The sequence below is a fragment of the Oreochromis niloticus genome, linkage group LG4 (genome assembly GCF_001858045.2).
Source record: "Oreochromis niloticus isolate F11D_XX linkage group LG4, O_niloticus_UMD_NMBU, whole genome shotgun sequence".
In the NCBI taxonomy this organism is placed as follows: Eukaryota; Metazoa; Chordata; class Actinopteri; order Cichliformes; family Cichlidae; genus Oreochromis; species Oreochromis niloticus.
In genome coordinates this window covers 23,665,316-23,686,215 of record NC_031969.2, presented here as the reverse complement: position 1 = coordinate 23,686,215, position 20,900 = coordinate 23,665,316, and the positions used below count along the sequence as shown (strand labels likewise).

General features: G+C 38.8%; 2 protein-coding genes across 3 annotated transcripts in view; one reads left to right on the top strand and one right to left on the bottom strand.

Moving 5' to 3' along the window:
* col5a3a (collagen, type V, alpha 3a) overlaps positions 1–2,339 on the bottom strand; it is a 44,836-nt gene extending 42,497 nt beyond the window's left edge. For both annotated transcript variants that reach the window (XM_005468724.4, XM_005468725.4), the window contains exon 1: positions 2,036–2,339. In XM_005468724.4, the coding sequence (XP_005468781.1) occupies positions 2,036–2,120 (85 nt within the window). In that variant the 5' untranslated portion in view covers positions 2,121–2,339. The remainder of the gene's footprint in view (positions 1–2,035) is intronic.
* Positions 2,340–12,355: 10,016 nt separating this feature from the next.
* Positions 12,356–18,341, top strand: rdh8a (retinol dehydrogenase 8a). Its single transcript, XM_003442090.5, has 6 exons — positions 12,356–12,748; positions 15,005–15,166; positions 15,897–16,076; positions 16,828–16,921; positions 17,021–17,204; positions 17,320–18,341. Exons 1-6 carry the CDS (start codon positions 12,643–12,645, stop codon positions 17,545–17,547), a joined length of 954 nt encoding a protein of 317 aa, XP_003442138.1. The 5' UTR covers positions 12,356–12,642; the 3' UTR covers positions 17,548–18,341.
* Positions 18,342–20,900: the final 2,559 nt, after the last annotated feature.

Sequence of the window (20,900 nt, the reverse complement as noted above, 5' to 3'; positions counted from 1 at the left end):
AATAGCTTAAACTCATTTCACAGGAAGTAGCACTAGAGCTGTAATGCCTCTTTTCTCATTCTCTATGCTGATAATTGCAGCAGCCTTTTTTCATGTGTTTTCATTTGCCAGTAATTTGTTGCTGGATCAAAGGCGAACAAGGTTTGCTGCCATCCTTTGGGAGTCTGGTGAAGGATCGGCAAGAAGACTGAATCAAACGGGACACAGTGAGGGGGCTGTATGCACAATTTGCCCCCTATCACAGGCAAAAGCAAGAGGAGCAAGATGATGTAAATGATGTGATAAGGCATATAAAATAAAAACAAACATCCCATACACCCAGACTTTGAGTGGACTAAAAAAGGAAAAGAAAGAAAACAAAACTGAGCAGAAACACATCGAGGCAGCAGAACAGAGGATTCTAAAAGAAATGAACCGTGCACATGTCTAAGAACATCGCACTTCCTGTTAGCAAACATGACTACAAAGTACTCTCTCATCTCCCGAACACACACAGAAAGCATATGGGAAAACATTCTTGAACTGCAGTACACACAACACACACACACACACACACACACACATGCTTAAATTCACAGGCACAAGACACAAACACATTATCACCCACATGTGCATGCCTAAGACTGTCATATCTGTACCACCATATGTCCTATTCACTCTTTTAATCATGTGAGGCTCTCACTTCACAGACCCTCAATAGAAAGCAATGGACACCATGAACAACCGCTGTGCCACCTGAATGCCACTTGTGTCTATTGGCTCGCTTCCTCCTCTGTTGATTTTGTTTGAGCCAATGAATTCCAAAAATCTTGCCAGTCATAAAAGTATTTGCAGCCGAAAAACCAAGAGTGACAACAAAATATGTGTAACTACTTCAGAAAGACCACAAAATTCAGGCCTGCTGCTAAGGCATCTCACTCCATCACCTAATTTGTAAACTGCAACTCTTGCAAAGAAGTAGTCTGCATCAGTTAACGATACTTGTGCCAGAGACCTGCGTGGGTGACAATTAGAAGTGAGCTACTTGCCATGTCGGCAACAAGCAAGTCTTAAAATGGCTGCATCAATGGCTGGTTTTTATTTATTTATTTTTGAAATTGCAACAAATGTGAAGGCCTGGACACTGTGACAGACAGATACAGCTGTTTGATAGTCACCAGATGTCTTCTTTTTTGCTGGTGGATAACTGGAAAATGTGTCCAATGATTACATTCCACCATAGTGGAAGTGGGTCATATCAGTTACTGTGCAAATGTGATCTGAGATTCAAGTCTGCAATAAAATACATCACTATAAAAGTGTGCCAGAATCAAGAAGGCAGTAGTAAAATGTGCATTAATTTAAGATCTGTGTGCATTAAACAGATCCATGGCAGGAATTTTAACCTGCCCACTTCTTTCAGCGTTTCAGCCATTAGCAAGCCAACGCCAAACCCTCTTTCACAGTAAACCGACGCCGGTCACAAGCAAACTCAAGCATGACATCACACATCTCCTTAAATCGCTGATTTACACCTGACGCATGAAGGACATAGTCCAATTCAAATCTTGGAAATATCTTTGATTAAAATACAACAAGAACAGGAAAAGCTGAGGAAGCTGCTGAATACCCTCCCAGTGCAATGAGGCGCATAATTAATCTGTCATATGTAAGAAGGGGTTATATTACAATCATCTGCACACCTCTCAAGCATTCCGACAACTTCTAAAAGTCATTTGAGTCAGCTTGCAATTTTAATCCCAGCCCGAAGCGACTCTGTAGAACAAGTAGCAGCATCAACAAACCATTTGCAAAGATTTAAATCAGGAACCAAACTGAATCTAAGATGAAGGTGTGAAGATCTGCGCTAATAACTTTGTGTTGGCTAAAGGCCAAGTGATCAATAAAAGAGTCTTTAAAAAAAGTCAGGGAAACTTAGATGAAGGGGACAAATCGTCAATCAGACAACAGAAGGGTATAAGGGGGCATAAAAAAAACATTTTTGCATTTTCAAGGATCTGTATTGTACATTTGAGTGTCCAGCTAAATACTTTACCCGCATGTATCGTTGTTACATGAAGCAGAACAAACAGAAACAGTGTTATTCTCCAGCGCGACCAGGTCCTTTTTAAATGGTCCATCTTTCAATGCGGGGACCTGTTTCCAGACCCAAAACTTTAGACTGCAGGCGTTGTTGCTGCTGGAACTAGGCAGCCATGTGCGAAGAAAAGGAGACAAGCCAGTGTGCAGCTCCACTTTCTTGACTGTTGAGGAGAAGTTTTGTTGTGGTGTCTCCTCTGAGGTTCGCTCTGCTCCTCTAATTCAATTTCTCCCTCTCGCCATCACTCCCTCCCTCCCTGTGTTCTCCTCCTCCGCCTTGTCCCTCCCACAGGACGGTGTACTGCGTCGCATGGCTGCGCGGTGCGCCTCCAGGGACTCCATCATAAATCACGTTTATTACTCGCGTAATTTGTCAGTTCCCACTTCTGAGAGGTTGTCATTACCCACAGACGGGGTGTAAAGTACAACAAATTTACCTGGTAACTTGTCATATAGATTTTTTGCAGATCTAGTTAGCGTGAACTAAACTAGAACAGGATTACACGTGAGTCAAGTAGATACAAGATTTTAAAAAATGGATTACTGGAAATGCTTCGCTAGTAAAAATGTGATATTTTTAACTTAACAATGACCCTAAATATGCTCATATTGAAGGTAATACGTTTTTATATATATATCTCAATGTCAGTATTTCATTATTGTTATTTTGCTTGAACACTGTTTGTTTATTGGCTGAATGACCTCTTAAGGACCTGCTGACAAGGCAAGACTCCATGTAATCAGTTCAGGGGAGAACACCTGGGTAAAAATAATGTTTTAAAACGAAATTAAGTGTTAGACACACGTTTTTTTTTATCATTTGTTTTTTATGTTGATTGAGGCCATGACAAGAACCCACCACAGCTCAGAGTGATCATTTTAGAAATTAATAAAAGGGGCTGGGCGGGCCCCAACTTTAATTTTAGTGGCTATCCCACAGTAAATGTCTCTAATTCAGTCAAACCCACGAAAAAATAACAGGGCTCTATCTCCACAAAACACACAACAACATCCACATTGTACTTACTTTTTGCAATTTTTAAATGCTAGTTAATCTGACTTCAAATATCAACAAGTAAATTCTGTTTATTATGAACGCTGCTAACAGGAATGAGAAGAAATGTCATAGGTATAGGTGACATCTTTCCCAGTCATCTGAGCTCAAACGTGTAGCGATCATCACTTCTGGGAGCTGAATACATTCTGCCAAAAATCTAATTAATTCTAAGACAACTGTATTCAGTTGAGACATGCTTTAAGATAAGACTTGTGAAGGCCTTGTCTAATTGGAATATTACCAAAGATAATGATTCTAGAATCCAAGCTACAGAAGGCTTTTGTAAAATAACTGGGAGATGAAATCCCAGAGAATATTAAAGACAAAATGAGCCAAGCCATAATATCTCAAGGGAAAAGAGCCTCTAACCACAGAATGAAGAAGGCCTCAACTCAGTCATTTTCCAACAGAGCTTTTCCATATCATTTCAGTCCATGCCAAATGCTAAGCCCCAAATTATTCAACATCATTGACTTAGCTATGATCCGAATCCAGAATATGTTTTTTTTTTCTTAATGGTTAAATAAATAAATTCAAACTGTTAAGTTCAGCATCATTAAAGTCCGTTATCATTTAATAATCTTCCTTCAAGTTCTTTAAAATGAGAAAACCTTTAGGAATATGAAATATAAATGTATTTCCTGATTTTCCTCAAAGTGTAGTCCAAATTGTGGGAATATGTGTGGGCCTAATTAGAAAGAGTACAGAAAGCTAGTGGTAGCAAGAGATTAGAGGAGGGTTGACAGAAACAGATGACTGGACATATTGATGTTGATTTGTTAGGTAAACAACAGTCTCCCTGACCTCCCACAGTACAAGTTTAGCTATAGCCTGATTTAGGGCCACATTCCTGGTAGCTTTTAGCAGATAGTTACTAAGAGTCCAATAGGTAGTCTGAACTTTGAGTGAGAAATACTTTTGGAGCGTGTGCTATGTACCTTTGTCCTGTGTAACTTAAAATCACATAACAGTGTATAGATGGACAAAAGAAGTTACAGTTTCTCCTTTATTCAAAACAAACACATAAAAAAACATGACATTAACTATCCCGAATTTACTACATGAATTGCAATTGGGACTCAAGCATAACTTATAATTATTCATATAATGTGATAATTAAAATTAGGTTGATCTTTTTGACTCATTTCAGCATTTTGTCATCTTCAATGAAGCAGAATTTATAAAACAGCCTGATGATTTAAATAGATTTACCTTTTCAAGAAATTTACAATAAACACACAGATGTTTATAAAAACTCCCAAATCAGTTATTCTCTTTATCCTGAACTAATGGAGCCACTTTTTCTACAAATTACAGCTCATGAGGAAACACAGAGACTTTTGTTTGGTGTGCATTTATTAGTTTAAAAGTAGGAAATCGGAGATGAAGTTTGGCAAGAAATGAAGAAGAAAAAAAACAACAATCTGTTTCAGTCTTAGTTTTTGTCACAGACATTCCTGCTTTTAAATTTTTAATTCCTGGCAATGATCAAATTATAAACACAGTACTGGAGTGTAAAGTTAAAGGCATGTGACAGACTGAAAGCAACTCTTTCTCCCTCTGCAGGTCATTCTTTGCTGATAAATGACTGTGTAGTTTTTTTTATTACATTATCACAGAGAAAGTGGAAGTTAAGTAATCTGTTATTATCATGTATTAGACTCTACTGCAAGACCCAAGTAATCCACAAGAGGAGCACGTGAACACTTAGTATTACATACTAGAGATACAAAGACGAGACTTCAGTAAGATCTGTCTGCTCCCAGTGTTGGAGAACATGCTATAACAAGACAAGAGGCCAATATTCAGGAACAGAAATATGAATGTTTTCAGAAGGAGCGACAACTGACTCTGTCAAAATGCCAAAATATGATTTATGATCAAAGATACTTTTAAAGTATTTTTTTCTAGTATGCAGTGATTATGAAAAAGCTGAATTACAGATCATCTTGGATCTCACAACATTATTTCCTTATGGGCTTTCAGTGTCATTCATTTACAAATGATGTAAAAACACACTTCTGCCACTGTGATAAAGAGAGAACCCTGGTAACTAATCCACTGTGACTTAATTATCATTACTTATGGAAGAATTATGACTAAGCCTTGGACAAAAAGTGTTTCATATTTCTCTGCAGACTGCTAACATCTGTCTGCAATACAAATTACACAGAGAAGCAATGCGGATTCGGTGCTCTTAGTTAAAACAGTGAAAGATGTGGTTGGGTGTTGATGAGTTCAAAAGAAAAACAAAACAAACACAAACATCTGACATCCCTATCTGATCAACTGATATTTCCTCTACTTGTGGAGAGAAATGTAGGTTAATCTGTGAAAGGCTGTAAAACCCCTGATCTGTCAAAGCATCCCAAGAGATACGTGAGCGTGCCACCCACTGTCTGCTGATGATAGGACGACAGCATGTGCTCTTACATAAGAGTGTTCACATAACCGCAACTACTCATACCAAATCATCACACAGTGGGTTCTTTTGCCTTTCTGTCCTACAAGATGACAGAACTAGCACTTTTGACAGGTGTAAGACTGCCAGGTTGGTTAATCAGCTATCATTTTTGGAATTTGAAAAAGAGCTCTTTGCCCCAGTCTTATGGAAACAACGAATGGATGCAGGATTGCTTCATTAAACATATATAACTCTACTCTTCACGGCTCTTTACCAAATCCTGCTATAATGACAGTTTCCACATTGGTCCTCTGACTATAAGGAAGTATGTGGAAATTTTCACTTTTGCATTTGGCTAGCAACTAAAGGAAAACTGCCAGTCTGGTGATAATTATAAACATTAGAGATGGGAGGGGGGGGACTAAACTAATTAACATTTAAGGACCATGTCTGTTAAATGAGCTGCTCAAACAAATAGGCTAAATGAGCTGAACCAATGACCACACTCATGCTTACCCTCCTGTGTATCCTTGTCTATGCCTTGCCACCATGACTGTGCTTTCTTGTCTAGACAGAAAAGTAATTAAGAGGAAAATTGGTAGGGAAAAAGAAAATTTCAACACTAAATGAAATTCTTCCACACATATCTGGAAAGCTGCAGTCATCCACAGTCCATGAGGACATTTAAAATCAGCAAATTATTTGGTCTAAAGAGTTACAGCATGGTTCCACGGTGGAAGAGTGAACAACCCTCGCAGGGATCCATCTGTGTACTTTCTTGGCAAGAATCAGATGCAGCTGGCACCATGCTGTTGTTTGTCTTTGCTTTCTTTTTTGACTGTCCTTTTATTAACCTGTAGGCGTATGACAATGTTTTCCTTTCATTTATGCAAAGAAATAAAGGGCCATAGTAAATGTTATTTTTTTATGTCGCTACACAAAAAAGGGTTTTGAACCATTTTTTGATCTTTGAATATTGAGTGCTGCTGATGTCCAAATGATGCAGAATCATGAGCTGTTATAAAAAGGGCATTTTTTGTGCTTAGAGTTGTGACTTTGTGTTTAGAATTGCTGTCAAGGTGCTGTCTGTATGTTCACTGAGTGATCTGTTACAGCAGCAACTTGAACTCTTCTTCTGGTGCAGCCTGTGAGCTTTTCTTTTAGCACTTTCTTCCAATTAACACTGGGGGATTTTTTGCCCCAGAAGCCCACAAACACTTTCACTGCTTTCTTTGCACCCATTCTTCCCCTCTTCGAGTCTCCCTCCCGTGCATCAACCCCTAGCTTCTCTTTCCCTTCTTCTCTTTATTTGCCTCTGTTCTCATGAAGTTTGCATTCCACACCTCCTCTGCAGACTGGACACAAAAGAGCAGAAAGCGCCACTCCTGACCTGTAGCAAACATTCCAGTCCTCTAGACCTTTTGAAACAGCTAGAGTCCATTATCCATTCAGGAGCATCAGCCAGAGCTGTCTTGTTTTTAATGTTACTGCACTGAGATACAACTAACAGAGGGTTAAAACGAGCAAAGTACGTCTGGTACTGTTTGATGTGAAGTCGTAAAATATTGCTGAGAGAAAGAAATGTACATTTTAAGCATAAAATTTTTAAAAATTAGAGGAAAATGTTTAAATGCTGTGCTATTAATTTGTTATAGGAAGTTTAATTTTCACTGTACATTTAGAACAGTGTCTCTAATCACTAAATCCATCTTCAATTATGAAGGAGGAAAACTTTATACAGCTGGAATAACAGTGGAAGCTCAAGGAGCATCTGTTCATGTATCCTTGAAGTCTGTATACAGGAAATTGACTATTAAGCTATAAAAGTTAGGGTTAGAGGGAATAGGAGTGCCATTTTCATGACTTGGACTTTGGCAATGAGGTTAGAGATGATTTGGGTCTTTAGGGCAGAGCTGTGCTCAGAGGTGTCTGAGTGAGGTGAAAAGTTCTCAGCAAGTATAATGAAAACCATTCTGCTTGAAATGAGGATTTGATGCTGCAGGCATACAAGTATAGATGTGCAGAAGACAAGGTGGAGAGGAGAACATTTGAGGTTAAATGAGGAGGAGGGTTTACAACAAGGCATTTAAAGCAGTGAAAGCCTATGGCATGGAAATGCACGCATGGGCTTGCATTATACCTTCCCCTTTGTCTCTCCTAATTCCTTCTTTGTCTTAGCACCTCAATCCTCTGACATTCCACACAAATAGCTCAGAGGCTGACGGACATCACTGACTGTCCAGTACACCTCCTTTTCTGCATCTACACCTGCCCATTTTGTCCAGAGGCACAAGAAAAAGCACGCAAGGAATGTCCAGGCATTACTCCAGCAATTTACATTTACATTCATTTTTCTTGTACAGTTTTTTTTGTATCCAGTGGCAGATGATCATCTGGGCTCTCTCAGAGGAGCACAACTGACTCCATAATAACAATAACAAATAAAAAATATAGACACATGATTTTAACAGATGTGGGACACTTTTTCCCCCTAACAACCACCTTTAACAACAGTTTAATTGGCGGGGAACCACATTTGTTAACTTAAATGGATAGCAAAATTGGCCAAATGGCCAAATGGATTGGCAAAATTTTTTTGACAAATGGTGATATTCTTGCATCCAACCATCAATAATGGGCAAGAATTTGGGTTTTACTCCCAATACCCCTACCTATTATCAGACTGCGGTAACTTGATGAAACCCATGCATCATATAGTTAATGTTGAGATAGGTGTTGTTTGTGTTGGATTTATATAAAGGAAAGCAATTTATCTAAATTAAGGAAATTTGTGGCAGAAAAATTCAATCATAGGCCCCGTTTACCTAAAACTAGAACAACTGATGGTAGAGTTTTTAGATGTACAGCAGATGCATCTAGTAGGCGATGTTTTTTAAAAAAAACAAAAGAACAAAAAACATATTATAAACATAGAACAGTAGTAGTCAATAGTGTATTAAATGTTGCCACAACTTCGTGTATCACTATGCAGGGATCCAATGCAGAATTTAACCTATTTATAGACATTTTCAAGCAAGAAATAGTGGAGTATGTTATTTTGTATGTTTTATGACCTTATCATCTGTTTAATTAAAAAGAAATCCTAATTACGTTGCTTATATTGGTGTTTATTTTTCTTTAGGTCTTATCACTGCTTTATAAGACCTATTTGTTTTATAATTCACCATTTGTAACTAATTTCACCTTGATTGAATTATGTATAAAAAGACAATAAGGGGTGCCACCAGTTATAATACATTTTTTTAGTTCTTGTTATGTATTTACAATTTCAATCTTAATATATTTTGGTTGTAATAAGATCTACACTTCACTGTTTTCTTTTAAATTTGGCTGGACTGACCCAAAAGTCCACTTAATTTCCTTTTGCAGCTGTCTAGCTGGCTCTTTTATGGAAGCCATCCCATCAAGTGCTATGTCATAGAATAGCACAACCTGTATTAGGCTATATGTGTGTGCTCAGTTCAGTGAACTAACTTAAAGTTTTAAAGAAAAGTATTAATGTTTTTGCACTTTGCATTTTGATCTGCGTGTTACATTTATGAGATGAATCAAGGAAAATGTTCATAAATAAATGCTCCTTTAAACTTGCATGTATTTATTTTCCTGTAGTTTCTGCAGGTAGTTTTTATATACACATTTATATATATCATAAACAGACAAGGAACCATATATATGCTTCATTGAATTTGATTTGTAACATAAAAATAATACATTTTGGAAAGTCCATGTATTTTAATGAGTAGCCTATGTGGTGACTTACTTTTGTGAAGATGGCTCTTGCTTTAAGATTAGTTTCTCTTAAGGTCTGAGTGATGTTTTATTCAATTTTATATATTATATATATGCTCAGGCCTCAATGGGCCATAAATAATATAAAAGGTTATTAATTTGTTGCAAATAATTGCACAGTTTTTTTTTTTCTTATTTTGCAGAACCATGAATAATATATAGGCATTTTTTCATATATTACTACTTTTGGTTGCTTATGGTTTTACTGATCTGTTCTGGCACTTAAATATCAATAAGCCAAATGATCGAGTATAACCAAGTATATAAGCTTAATTGACACTGAAACACGTGCTGTTGTAAAAGTCTGGTTTATCTGACAATGCAAATTCTGTTACTTTAATGATCTAATTTTAATTTCTGTTTTCACTGTGACAATCAGGTTTTAAATAAGCTGTCATTAGCTTTGTGAGACAGCAAGAAAAAATTTGGATCTGAATCAGTGTAGGCTGACAGTCTGCTCTGTGTTGTCAGCAAAATATGCTCTTTATCACAAGCAGTGATGACTAGAAGTCTATGACAAACATTTTTGTACTGTGTTCTAATTTTGAATAAAACAGTCACAGAAAGCATTCAGACCCCTTGCACTATCATTTTAAATGAATGAAACTGGCATTTTCCACAGTGTACTCTCATGAACTCATGATAACAGTGCAATTTTGTTTATAGAAAGAATTAGAAATTTATTAAAGAGAAAAAAAGAAAATCTCTCATATGTAGATGTTTTCATACTCTTTGCTGTGGCACTCTGGTCTGTAGTCAGGTGCATCCTGTTTGCTTGAAATATCCTCATGGTGTATATACAGCTTTACTGGCCCCCAACTGTTTCAAACTAAATAATTTGGAAAGAAATGAATAGATCAGGGTAAAGCAAATAAAACCAGGAACTCAGAAGCATTTCTTAAGTATTGCGGTAGCCTCAGCAATGGATGAGGTTTGAAGCTACTAGCTGTCCTGCTGTATTGAGTAAAAGAGCAAACTGGGAGGTGACCAAGACCCAGACCAAGAACACAACAATCACTCTCAAAGAGCTTCAGGAGCTGGAAGAACATGCCAGCAGCTCAACGAGCTTAGCTGAATTTAACCAATCTGGCCTTTACGGTTGAGCAGTCCCTAAGCAGAAGGCTCAAGGTATATTTCCAAAACAGCATTTAAAAGCATTTGACAGATGACACAGGTGACAATTCTTTTGTCCAGCGAGTGAAAAGTTGATCTGAGCAGTACTCAAAGCATTATATCTGCTTAACACCAGGCACTGCACATCATTATCTAATATCATCTGTTGAAGTGTGGTGGTGAAAACATCAAGCTGTGGTGTGCTTTGCAGCAGTGGGAACAGGGTGATTAGAGAGCTAAAAGAAAACATGGCACTTCACAGATGCTTTTGAATCAGTCTGATTAACTTTGACAGAATTTGCCAAAAAAAGAGTAAAATTGTGTAAAACTGGGTAAATTGTTCTATTTCAGCAGTGCAAATCTTGTAGGGACTAAACCAAAAAATGCTACTGAGTGCCAATAGGTGCCAAAAGGTTGTTGAATTAAGGTTCTTATTTGATTTGATTTATTTAAATACATTAGCAATCCCTAATGTCATGTTTTCATGTATTTAATAATTGTTGTTAATGGAAAAATGCTAATTCTATTTCTTAGCTGAACCAGCAATACAGGGGAAACAAGCAGCACACGTTTACACCATCCAGGTCCACATAGTAGTTAAATAAATGCAAAGACTTTTGTAAAAGGGAAATGTAACCATAAGAATTGTAAGTGGAAGTATGTGAAACACTGATTACTTTCAATAGCTTATTCACTTACTAGTCACCTTAAAATAGGCTCCAGCCCCCTGCGATCCTGATATGGATAAGCAGAAGAGAATGGATGGATGGATAATTACCTTAGATTACTCTTTAGAGCAAGGGCTAGAAGCATCCACCATATATGTCAGACCATATAAAGCAGCACAGAATGACACCAAAGGACCATTTCTCAGCATCTCTTCTTCTGACTATCACAGCTGACAAATCCCTCTTGACATTAACAAGTGCAGCTGACATCAAATAATGGCACGTAACTAATCAACCAAACAAAACGACATTAACCTCTGAACAGACGTATTACAAACGCTAATTAAATATGTTTTCATGTGTGCACTCTTCCCTGATCATACACCATCTTCCTAAGCTAACAACCAGTCAAAACTTTGATCAAAAAGCATAAATGTTTACTCTTCTACCATTGTGTGAGAATCATTCCTTTTTCAGTGTAACAGTTTGCAAGTGCTTGCATCACATTTAGCAACAGGCCCAAACATGACAGACGCTGAGTACTGCACTACAGTATTTCATCAGAAAACAGAAGCAAGTTTCATTTGAGGTCTTATCAGAGCACCTTTGACCCCTCATAACATGAGCCAAGAACAGAGTCCACTGGTCAACATAACAGCCATTTGGTAACAGCACTGCTGAAAAACAAACTCTGAATATTCTTCCTATGTTTTTAATAGCCTTATTACCTGAATGGACTACAATAAAACAGTTAACATTGTTTATGTTATTTTGTGGGGGCACGATGAGTTCAGAAAGCTTCAGTGCTATTTCAGTGCGCTGCGCCTACCTTACCACTAGGTGTCAGTGGAATGCAGAGCATTAAGTAAATACCTTTCAAACTAAATTTCAGAAAAGGTTGGAATGTTTTATAAATAACCTAAAGCTGGAGATTATATGTGTGTGTATTTCTCTGTGTGTCTGTGTGTGCAGCTATATGTGGACCTGTTATTTTAAAAGCCCGTTTAAATAGTTCGCTTTATCTTATTTGTAGTTTAGGTTAAGTAGATTCTAATTAAATTAACGCATTACAATGTTGAATCATGGGATAGGCAACTTATTGAAAAAGCCCTGATCAAGGTTTTATCTGGAGCATTGTGACGATTAACTCCATGATTACTGTTACAGTTGCTGGGGTCACCAACTCAGAAATCAAATAAGCACTGCCCCCTCTACAGTGCGCACGTACGCGCGTGCACGTCCACACATTTTTAAGGAAATTAACTAGGCTACTTTTTCTAGGGCAGTCGGCACCTATCAAGTAACTGCAAGGGGTGTTTGCGGTATCACGTCTTTTTTTGAGGGGGGGTTTACTGATTTTATGAAACATGTGACTGAATTAGGCGCTCACATGGCTGCTGTGGCTGCATGATCGGCTTTAGTTTTTTAAAGTTCGGTTATCGGTAGCTCCCTCGGCTGGGATCATCTAGAGCAGAAGACCCCTGAAAACACTGCGCGTATACGGACAAATCATGGCGAACAGTGGGCAGAAAGTTGTGCTGATCACCGGCTGCTCCTCCGGCATCGGGTTACGAATTGCCGTCATCCTGGCCAAAGATGAAAAGAGTCGTTACCATGGTAAACGCGCTTTCTTCTACATTGTTTGTTTGATCGGACCTGTTTGTAACAAGCCTGTAATATTGTGGTTCGCTTGAAATGCAATTCCGTGCTTATTTTTCCCTGCAACACGCTGCAGTGTACCAAGCTTCCTTTACGCATAAAGTTTAATCAAGTTTCATGCGCAACGCTCCGTCTAAACGCTCATATGTGATCTACCGTGGGTTAAATTAAAATGCTAACCCCTGTAATATCGGATCCATATCCCTTTGTAAGGACTGGGATTCGGACTCGACTATTATCATCTGAAAGCGCAGTTTCCAGGGTAGGGCTCTGCAAGGATGCCGCTTGCCAGGCAGGATTCATAAAAGAGGTCTTGTCAGTTCTCTTTCAAGTGACTTCTCCAGCACAAAGCCCCCTTTTATTGCAGTGAATTGTAGACCGCCTGCTCCGGTTTAGTGCCGTGTCTAATGTGCCTATAGTCCCCTCACTGGAGCGAGTGTTGAAAGGGGGACAAAGTTTGAGACCTGTACAAGCGAGGGTTCACTCTAAAGCAAGGGCCTTGTTTGAAGTCTTCATTGGTAGGCAGTGGAGTTAAGGTTTCACACTTTGACACTGTTGGTCCTCTCCTGCTTCCCAGCTATTATTGATGTCACTGGAGGAATTAGAACTGAATCAAAAAATCCTCCTGTGTCAGTCTGTGGAGCTTCAGACAGAATTATGTTAGAGGGGTTTGTACCAAGAGCCCTGCGACCAGATTTTGTTTTTAGCTATGACTCTAAACTGTATAATTTGCCATAAAGCTACAGTCAGCCCTTGCTTACTTTGACAGGTTATGGACAGTTAGAATTGTCATTATTGACATGGTATGAACAACTGTACAGGGCTTAGTAAACCTTGTTTTGTTTTTTTCTCTGTCTCTTGTTAGGGGCCACTGGGATATGATGGGATTTATTACTGCAAAATAGATGAGGAAAACAAAACCGAATTACTGCTCCCTCCCTCCCAACACTGGTTTGGTTTGAACAGTGTGACCTGCTTTCAATAAGGCCACATCTTAGCAATCGCATTGATCTGCTCTGTTCCTTAGGAAATCCAAACGAGATTAAATATTGCGTTGTGTATAAAGTAGGAATTAGTTGCAGTGACATGGATGAAATTCAGAGAAGGCCTTAAAATACCCCTGTGTTTGCAGCGTGGTTCATTCAAGAATAGTTAAGCTGCCCAGTTGTAATTCCTTCAGGAGCAGTTAGAACAATAGACCTCTTGTTCATGTCTCAATCAAAACGCAAAGCTTTCTGTTGCTTCCTTGAAACCCTTCCTGGACACCCTGGTCTCAAGCAGACCCAATTACTCTTCACAAGATGTTGTTTATGCATAGAGCATATATGGCTGCAGATAGATAGATAGATAGATAGACAGATAGATAGATAGATAGATAGATAGATAGATCTTGTTATACATCATGTTGCATCAGTAGCACTGCACAGCAGTCCAAACCTCCACAGCAAAGCGGTCCAAATCTGATTACTTATCCAACCTCATCTCTGTTCACATGAGAATAAGGTGAGGATTTGCTTTTGTCTGCCAATGACAACAGGTAGACTTAGGTGAATGTGGGAATAAGAGGTTGTTTATTCCTGCCTATTGCCATTGTGCAACACCAGTGCCTCTATTTTCTCAGTTACATAACGCCAGTCTGCCAAGTGTAAGCAGAGCACACAAAAAGGAAGAAGCTGTGGAAGCCAAGTCAGCGGCGCTTATATTCATTGTTGTTGGTCATGGTAGATTCCTCCGCTTTATGTAGGTTAATGTTCCCCAGCGGGTAAAGTTCAGAGGAAATCAATTCTGTCCCCTGTAAACTAACAGGCGTGGTCTTTTCCAGGAACTCTGACCCACACGTCTGAGTGTCACTATCTGAGCATGTGTGGGTGCTTGTTTGTTTTTCCACTGGTGTGTTTGTCCAAGAAAAAAGTTAATTTATTAATGTTTTCTGAGTCCTCTGTCACTTCCTCAGCATTAAAAATATAACGATTGCGTTAACACTTTGGTATTAAATGCAACAGTGATAGTCAGAAAAATGTGTTAATTATTTATTATTAATATCTTCAAATAATAAACCGTTTTAGTACTGATAATTTTAAGTGCTCCTCACATTCCTAAACAGTTCTTTGCCGCTGCAAGTTGTGTAAGATGACACCTTTCCGCTATCATATTTATTTTTGCAAAACCTGAAGCCACATAATCTCCATACGGTTCTCTGTGTCTCCCTATCAGTCATTGCCACAATGCGGGACCTGAAGAAGAAGGACAAGTTGGTGGAGGCAGCTGGAGACGCATATGGAAAGACCTTGACGTTGCTTCCATTAGATGTGTGTAGCGATGAGTCCGTCAGGCAGTGCGTCAACAATGTTAAGGACCGCCATATTGATATTCTGAGTGAGTGGGACACAGTGTATATCTCTTTAAAAAAGCAGGTCCTGATGATTGATTCTCTGTCCTTGGATAAGCGTATGTTTGTTTTTTTATTTTATATTTTTTATATAATATTTTTAAACAGTAGTTGCACTGTGCAGTTGACACTTAGAGTATGTGGAGGGAGGAGTCTGAGTCTTAAAATTCCAGTGGTCAGAAAGATTATGGACCAAAACTGAATGGGCTACCATATTAATATCCTGAGAGAAAGATAGCTGAAGCTAGGCTTACTGCACTGTGCAGCTACAATACTTTATTTTCCTGAATAGTAATCCTCACAACTAAAATCTCACAATGTGTGATCCAGAATTTATCAAGTAATTTTATAGTGCAGTAAAGTCCATTTTACCAGATCTTCTGAATACGTAAAGCTTTTCACTTATGGTCCTTAAACCTTTAGCCTGGATAAAGTATCTATTTATAAACCTGTCTCCATCTTAGTCTAAATCCAGCATTAAATCCCCTTTCGCCTAATTACTCAAGACCCAAAGGCTCTTCAGCCTGGTGTTACGTCAGACCCTCATGTTGTTGTCACACACTGACATCTGGTGGCAGCATCAAGTAAAACCAGCTTTAACTAACAGAGGGTCTAATGAAGTAATAAAGTCAAATATCGCTTTATTTCTGTTTATTTTTGTTTTTTGATCATTGCATTTATGGACAATGCGTTATCTGTGTGTCTGTTTCCTGCCAGTCAACAATGCAGGTGTGGGCTTGCTTGGACCTGTGGAAAGCATCAGCATTGAGGAGATGAAAAAAGTATTTGAGACCAACTTCTTTGGAGTGGTTCGTATGATCAAAGAAGTGATGCCAGACATGAAGAAGAGGCGTTCAGGGCACATTATCGTCATGAGCAGCGTCATGGGTCTTCAGGGTATGAGCTTTGTATAATTAGTTATGCATCTGAAAATTTGTAGTGCTATTCTAACTGAATGTCAAAAGAAACATTTTGAGAATGAAAAATTACAATAAACGGTTTAATAGACCGTTTATTGTAATCTATTAAGCTACATGTAAGTTCTAAATCTGGCACCTTTGGTTGGTATAAGGCTTACTGGATTCCTCCATATCAAAAGAGAACATATTGAATATACATTTTGAAGATTAAACAGTCAACACTCTTCATAATCACCCAAAATGACTTGCAAAACACTCTGCATGTGTTCCAAAATTTTAGCTTGGTATAAGCTGACATTTCTTTATCCAAAAGAAAAGTTAACAGCATTTTTATCGTTATTGTTTGAGGCTATATCTGTAGATTTAGAAGATGAAACTGTTAGATAATTAAAATTGGTCTCTTTTTCACATTTCCAGTAAAGCTCTGACGACTTACAGTAATTTGAGTCAAACTGCAAGTTCTTGCAAATAATTTTTAGTGTTTGTTTTAACTTGTTTGAAGTAGCACAAAGGTGGCCTCCAGCAGAGCAGGTTGGACGCTTTCTGATAAACTGCTGAATTAGCTTGCATAATATCTGCCACTTGTGTTGTCCTGCCTGCTACTTTTTTTAACCCTAGTCCTTTATCTGTAAATCAAGTGAGTGATTTCTATTCTTGATTGAGTAATTTGAAATCTGATTCTACGGCGCATTGAGCTTCTTTATCTCCTCTTGTTGTTCTTTAATCAGGTGTGGTATTCAACGATGTTTACACTGCTTCTAAGTTTGCAATGGAGGGTTTCTGTGAGAGTCTGGCTGTGCAACTGATGAAGTTCAATATCAGGTAGATTACCCTCTTTCCTCTATTCTTTCTTCACATGTGTCTCTATTTTCTACTGAAAATACCATCCCCACTGATCACACTGTATCTAACTTAACCCAGGTTGTCCATGATTGAGCCTGGCCCTGTGCATACTGAATTTGAAACGAAAATGATGGAGGATGTGGCTAAGATGGAGTATCCGGGTGCGGATGCTGACACAGTTCGTTATTTTAAAGACGTTTACCTGCCATCATCAATAGATATATTTGAGGCCATGGGCCAAACACCAGATGACATAGCTAAGGTAAAAGAATTGGTTTCTAACTCTTACCCTGAACCCAGTTCAGGAATTTTTGTTGAAGTGCTGCGTGCAGCCATGAAATCGGTTAAAATGTTCTGTTGCTTCTTGTCTTTTCCAGTGCACTAAAAAGGTTATTGAGTCAAACAACCCTCGCTTCAGGAATCTGACCAACAACCTCTACACACCCATTGTGGCCCTGAAATATGCCGATGAGACTGGAGGCCTGTCTGTAAACACATTCTACAATCTACTCTTCAATTTCGGCCCTCTCATGCACATCACCATGAGCATCCTCAAGTGCTTGACGTGCAGCTGCCTGCGTAGACGCACCATCTCACCTAACTGAAGATGGAGTGTGTAATTCTGTCACTTAACTTTAACCTCCCAGTTTGTTGAACGGAGGTTTCCTGAGCAGCAGGTAGACTAGAACAAGTAACCTGGAGAGAGGAGGCACCTTTTAGTTTAAAGACAGAGCCACAATAAGCTTCTCAAGACAACATGCACAGCTGCACAAGTTTGTCACAGAGATGTTATATATAGGGTGACCTCATGTACTGACACAGAAACATGCATACACCACAACACAGACATACAAACAACACACACATTGGATTATCGTATATATAATATGACGAGGAACTCGTGCCATAGTCTGGTTAGTATGGCAAGAACTGAACAGCTGCTTTGTAAGTTGTTGGATATATATGTTGTTAAATGAAAGCGTAAAGATGGAACTTAAGATCGAAACACATGGATAGATGTCAAAGCACAAGAAATAAATTAAGATAATGAGAGAAACCATAAAATTATAATAAATATAACAATCACAATACCTAGGTATTGTTTCATTACTCTGATGAGTAATGACATGTAAGACAGAATCAGAATATATGATATATATATATCTATATATATATATATATAGATATATATATATAAATATTTCAGCTTTTGTTGTTCAGTGCCCTTAATTTTATGTTCACCTTAATGTAATGTTCTCATGGTCATAACTGCTGTTGAATCATATTTCTAATCTTTGATAAACCGAATGTTTGTTTTGTTTTTTTCAAGTTTTACGAAGGGCTGGATCAGATACTTTCACCAAGCCAAGATGGAAAAAATAAAGTGAATTCTGATTTACTCTGAATGGATTTTTTAAAGAACACAAATAACAAAAAGGTGACCACTTTGACTTTGAAAGCTCTCTGTCTATCAGTCTCAGTCGACACCACAGGGGGGCGGCATTTCACTGTTTTATCCTGATTCCCAACCTGTGGATTATGCGGGACATACACTGATTTTTACAGTGTTATTTACACAACAGTTTTCAACAAAATACTCCATTTACCTGAAGTAGTTCTTGGGTCCTGACATTGTGCTTTCTGGCTCACCGGTATGGTTTACTGGGACATCAGGTGCAGTGAAATTTACTTAACCTGTGTTTTCCTACTGCTGAGAAGCAGCTGAAGTTGTCCAGGAACTGGTATCTACTTGAGACAGACAAGTTGGACAATATTTAATTAAATTAGTTTGAGAAACTGGCAATTACACTTATTTTTCAGTAGCTACATTTGTAACAATTTATCTATTAGTAATAAATGTATCACGGTCAAGCCCTTGAAAATACTGATTTAGAAAAAAATAATAATAACAGAATTTGTTCAAAAATCATTTTTGAGATCATACACAGGTCAAAACAAAAACTCCTACATAAGGCCAATTTTAGAGCACACACTTAAATTTTTGTCAGTGCCACTGTCTGTGCTCATGCACAAAAATTAGCATTTGTTTGCATGCATGTGAATGTGTTTGTGAATGTGTTATAAGACCATGTCTATGGGCCAAGATAGTGATCTGTTGATGGATATAAAGAGGTCATGGCCTGCTCCCCATCAAAACCCCTCCCTTGAACCCCCAACCCTCTCACACACACACCCGGCTTTGTGCCGTGTGAGAGAATGTGACCTGGTTCCCATCCCTGAGGAGGGGTGAAAACTATTGACAACCTCAGACACATTGCGCAGCCCTGAGCCTCCCTCTCCAGCTGGCCCTCTTAGCCTATCAGGCCTGGACCCCCTGGTCCTGGTCCACAGTGGGTGAGGCCTGCAGTATGGCCGAAGCAGTCTAGCCATTCTTCCTACGCACTCTGCCCTGTCCCATTTTGCTATGACCTTCCATGCACAAAGCTGTTTACACACACCTAGTCTGAATGCACGGACAGTGCAACTGGTTGCAGACCTGTAGTTTCTGCACAGTGTACAATGAGTGCAGTGCCTCGGCTCTGTGTATGTGTCTTCATCAGAGGCGACAGCTCCGCACAATGGAACAAAGACACTGTCAATCACAATCAAATGGGTGTGTGTACAGGGGTTGGAGGGGAAGGGGAATAGGGAATCTGAGGAGGTTGGGGGAGGAGTCTGTATGTTCTGAATGTTCAGGGGGATGCCAAGACCCAATGTGGGACACCGAAGGCTAATGGCAGGGGGTGGGGTGTGTCGCACTTGGGAAAATGAGAATTAGGGTGCCTAGACCTGAATGGAAGACCTATTTACTAACTGAATGAACACAGGAGTTAGAGCAAAGTCTCATTAAACAAGAGGTCTTATCAAACCATTGTTTTGTACCTTTGTTTCGTAATTGAGAATGTCATTGCAATATAATGAGGGTAATGCGATGTGGTTAGGTCTTCCCTTAATTGTAACCCTGTCACAATTTCTGAGCCTGTAAACATACTCTGGCTCTGCCCTTATGCAACCTTGATGTGTACTTAGTAATCAACCACTTGCATTTTCGGACAGAAAATATATGAGTACAAACAGCTAAATGAAAGAAGGAGAACCTCAGTAGTTATCTTTGGCATGTTAGTGGGATACATTCTTTTCAATCTGTCTGCATGGGCATTTTACCACATCCAGCTTTCACTGTCATCTTCACCACCAAATAACCACACCTAAGCCTGAAACCGACAGTAATACGAAAACAGAGAGTCAGAGATCAAAAAGAAAAGATAGATGCAGAGGGCAGAAATTTGTGAGAACCAAGCTGTGAAAATAGGAAGCAGACAGGAAGAGAAGGGAAGTGCAAAAAGGAAAAGAGAAGGTGATGCGTGGGATGCTACTCAAAGTGATGCTGACGTCTAGACAGGGTGCTTCAGTTTGATCCCAGGTCAGCTAGGATTATCCAACTTCTATTTTTACTCCAATTTCTATTTAAAAAAACATTTTGACTATCTGTGAGTAATATTACACAAAAATAATCAAAACGGCTGCATTAATTTCTATAGGAACAGAAAGGTATAATTGAGAGATTAACTGTGTATGGCACAACTATACTTTGTACTCTTCTGCATCTTTCTGTGCTCTGTTGTCTTCTCCTTGCTGTGCTAGTACACACCCTTACTGGTCTTCCTTTTCCACAGGAGACTGCTGTCCTCATAAAAGTTTATCTGAGCAAGCGCCTCCTCCTCACAAATTGTTGCAATTTATTTCATTTTGAACAATATGGCCTGTGTGTACAGGAAACAATTGAACATCATCATATCAACCAAGAATTTGCAACTTGTTCAAAGGAGTCAGAAGTTGCTTTACTGGTGCGCAGTAGACATTAGACAAAATTTAAGTTAAAGCAACAGTTCTTAAAGGTTTAATGCTTATGGGAGAAATGGGTTTAAGTGGCTGAGAAAAACTGGAACGAGGTTGC

What these genes read in the sequence shown, in the direction of transcription:
- rdh8a (XM_003442090.5), top strand. Translation starts at nt 12,643, where the DNA reads ATGGCGAACAGTGGGCAGAAAGTTGTGCTGATCACCGGCTGCTCCTCC. An exon ending in CAGCGTCATGGGTCTTCAGG is followed by an intron (nt 16,077 to 16,827) that starts GTATGAGCTTTG and finishes TTCTTTAATCAG; the next exon opens with GTGTGGTATTCAACGATGTT. An exon ending in CTGATGAAGTTCAATATCAG is followed by an intron (nt 16,922 to 17,020) that starts GTAGATTACCCT and finishes AACTTAACCCAG; the next exon opens with GTTGTCCATGATTGAGCCTG.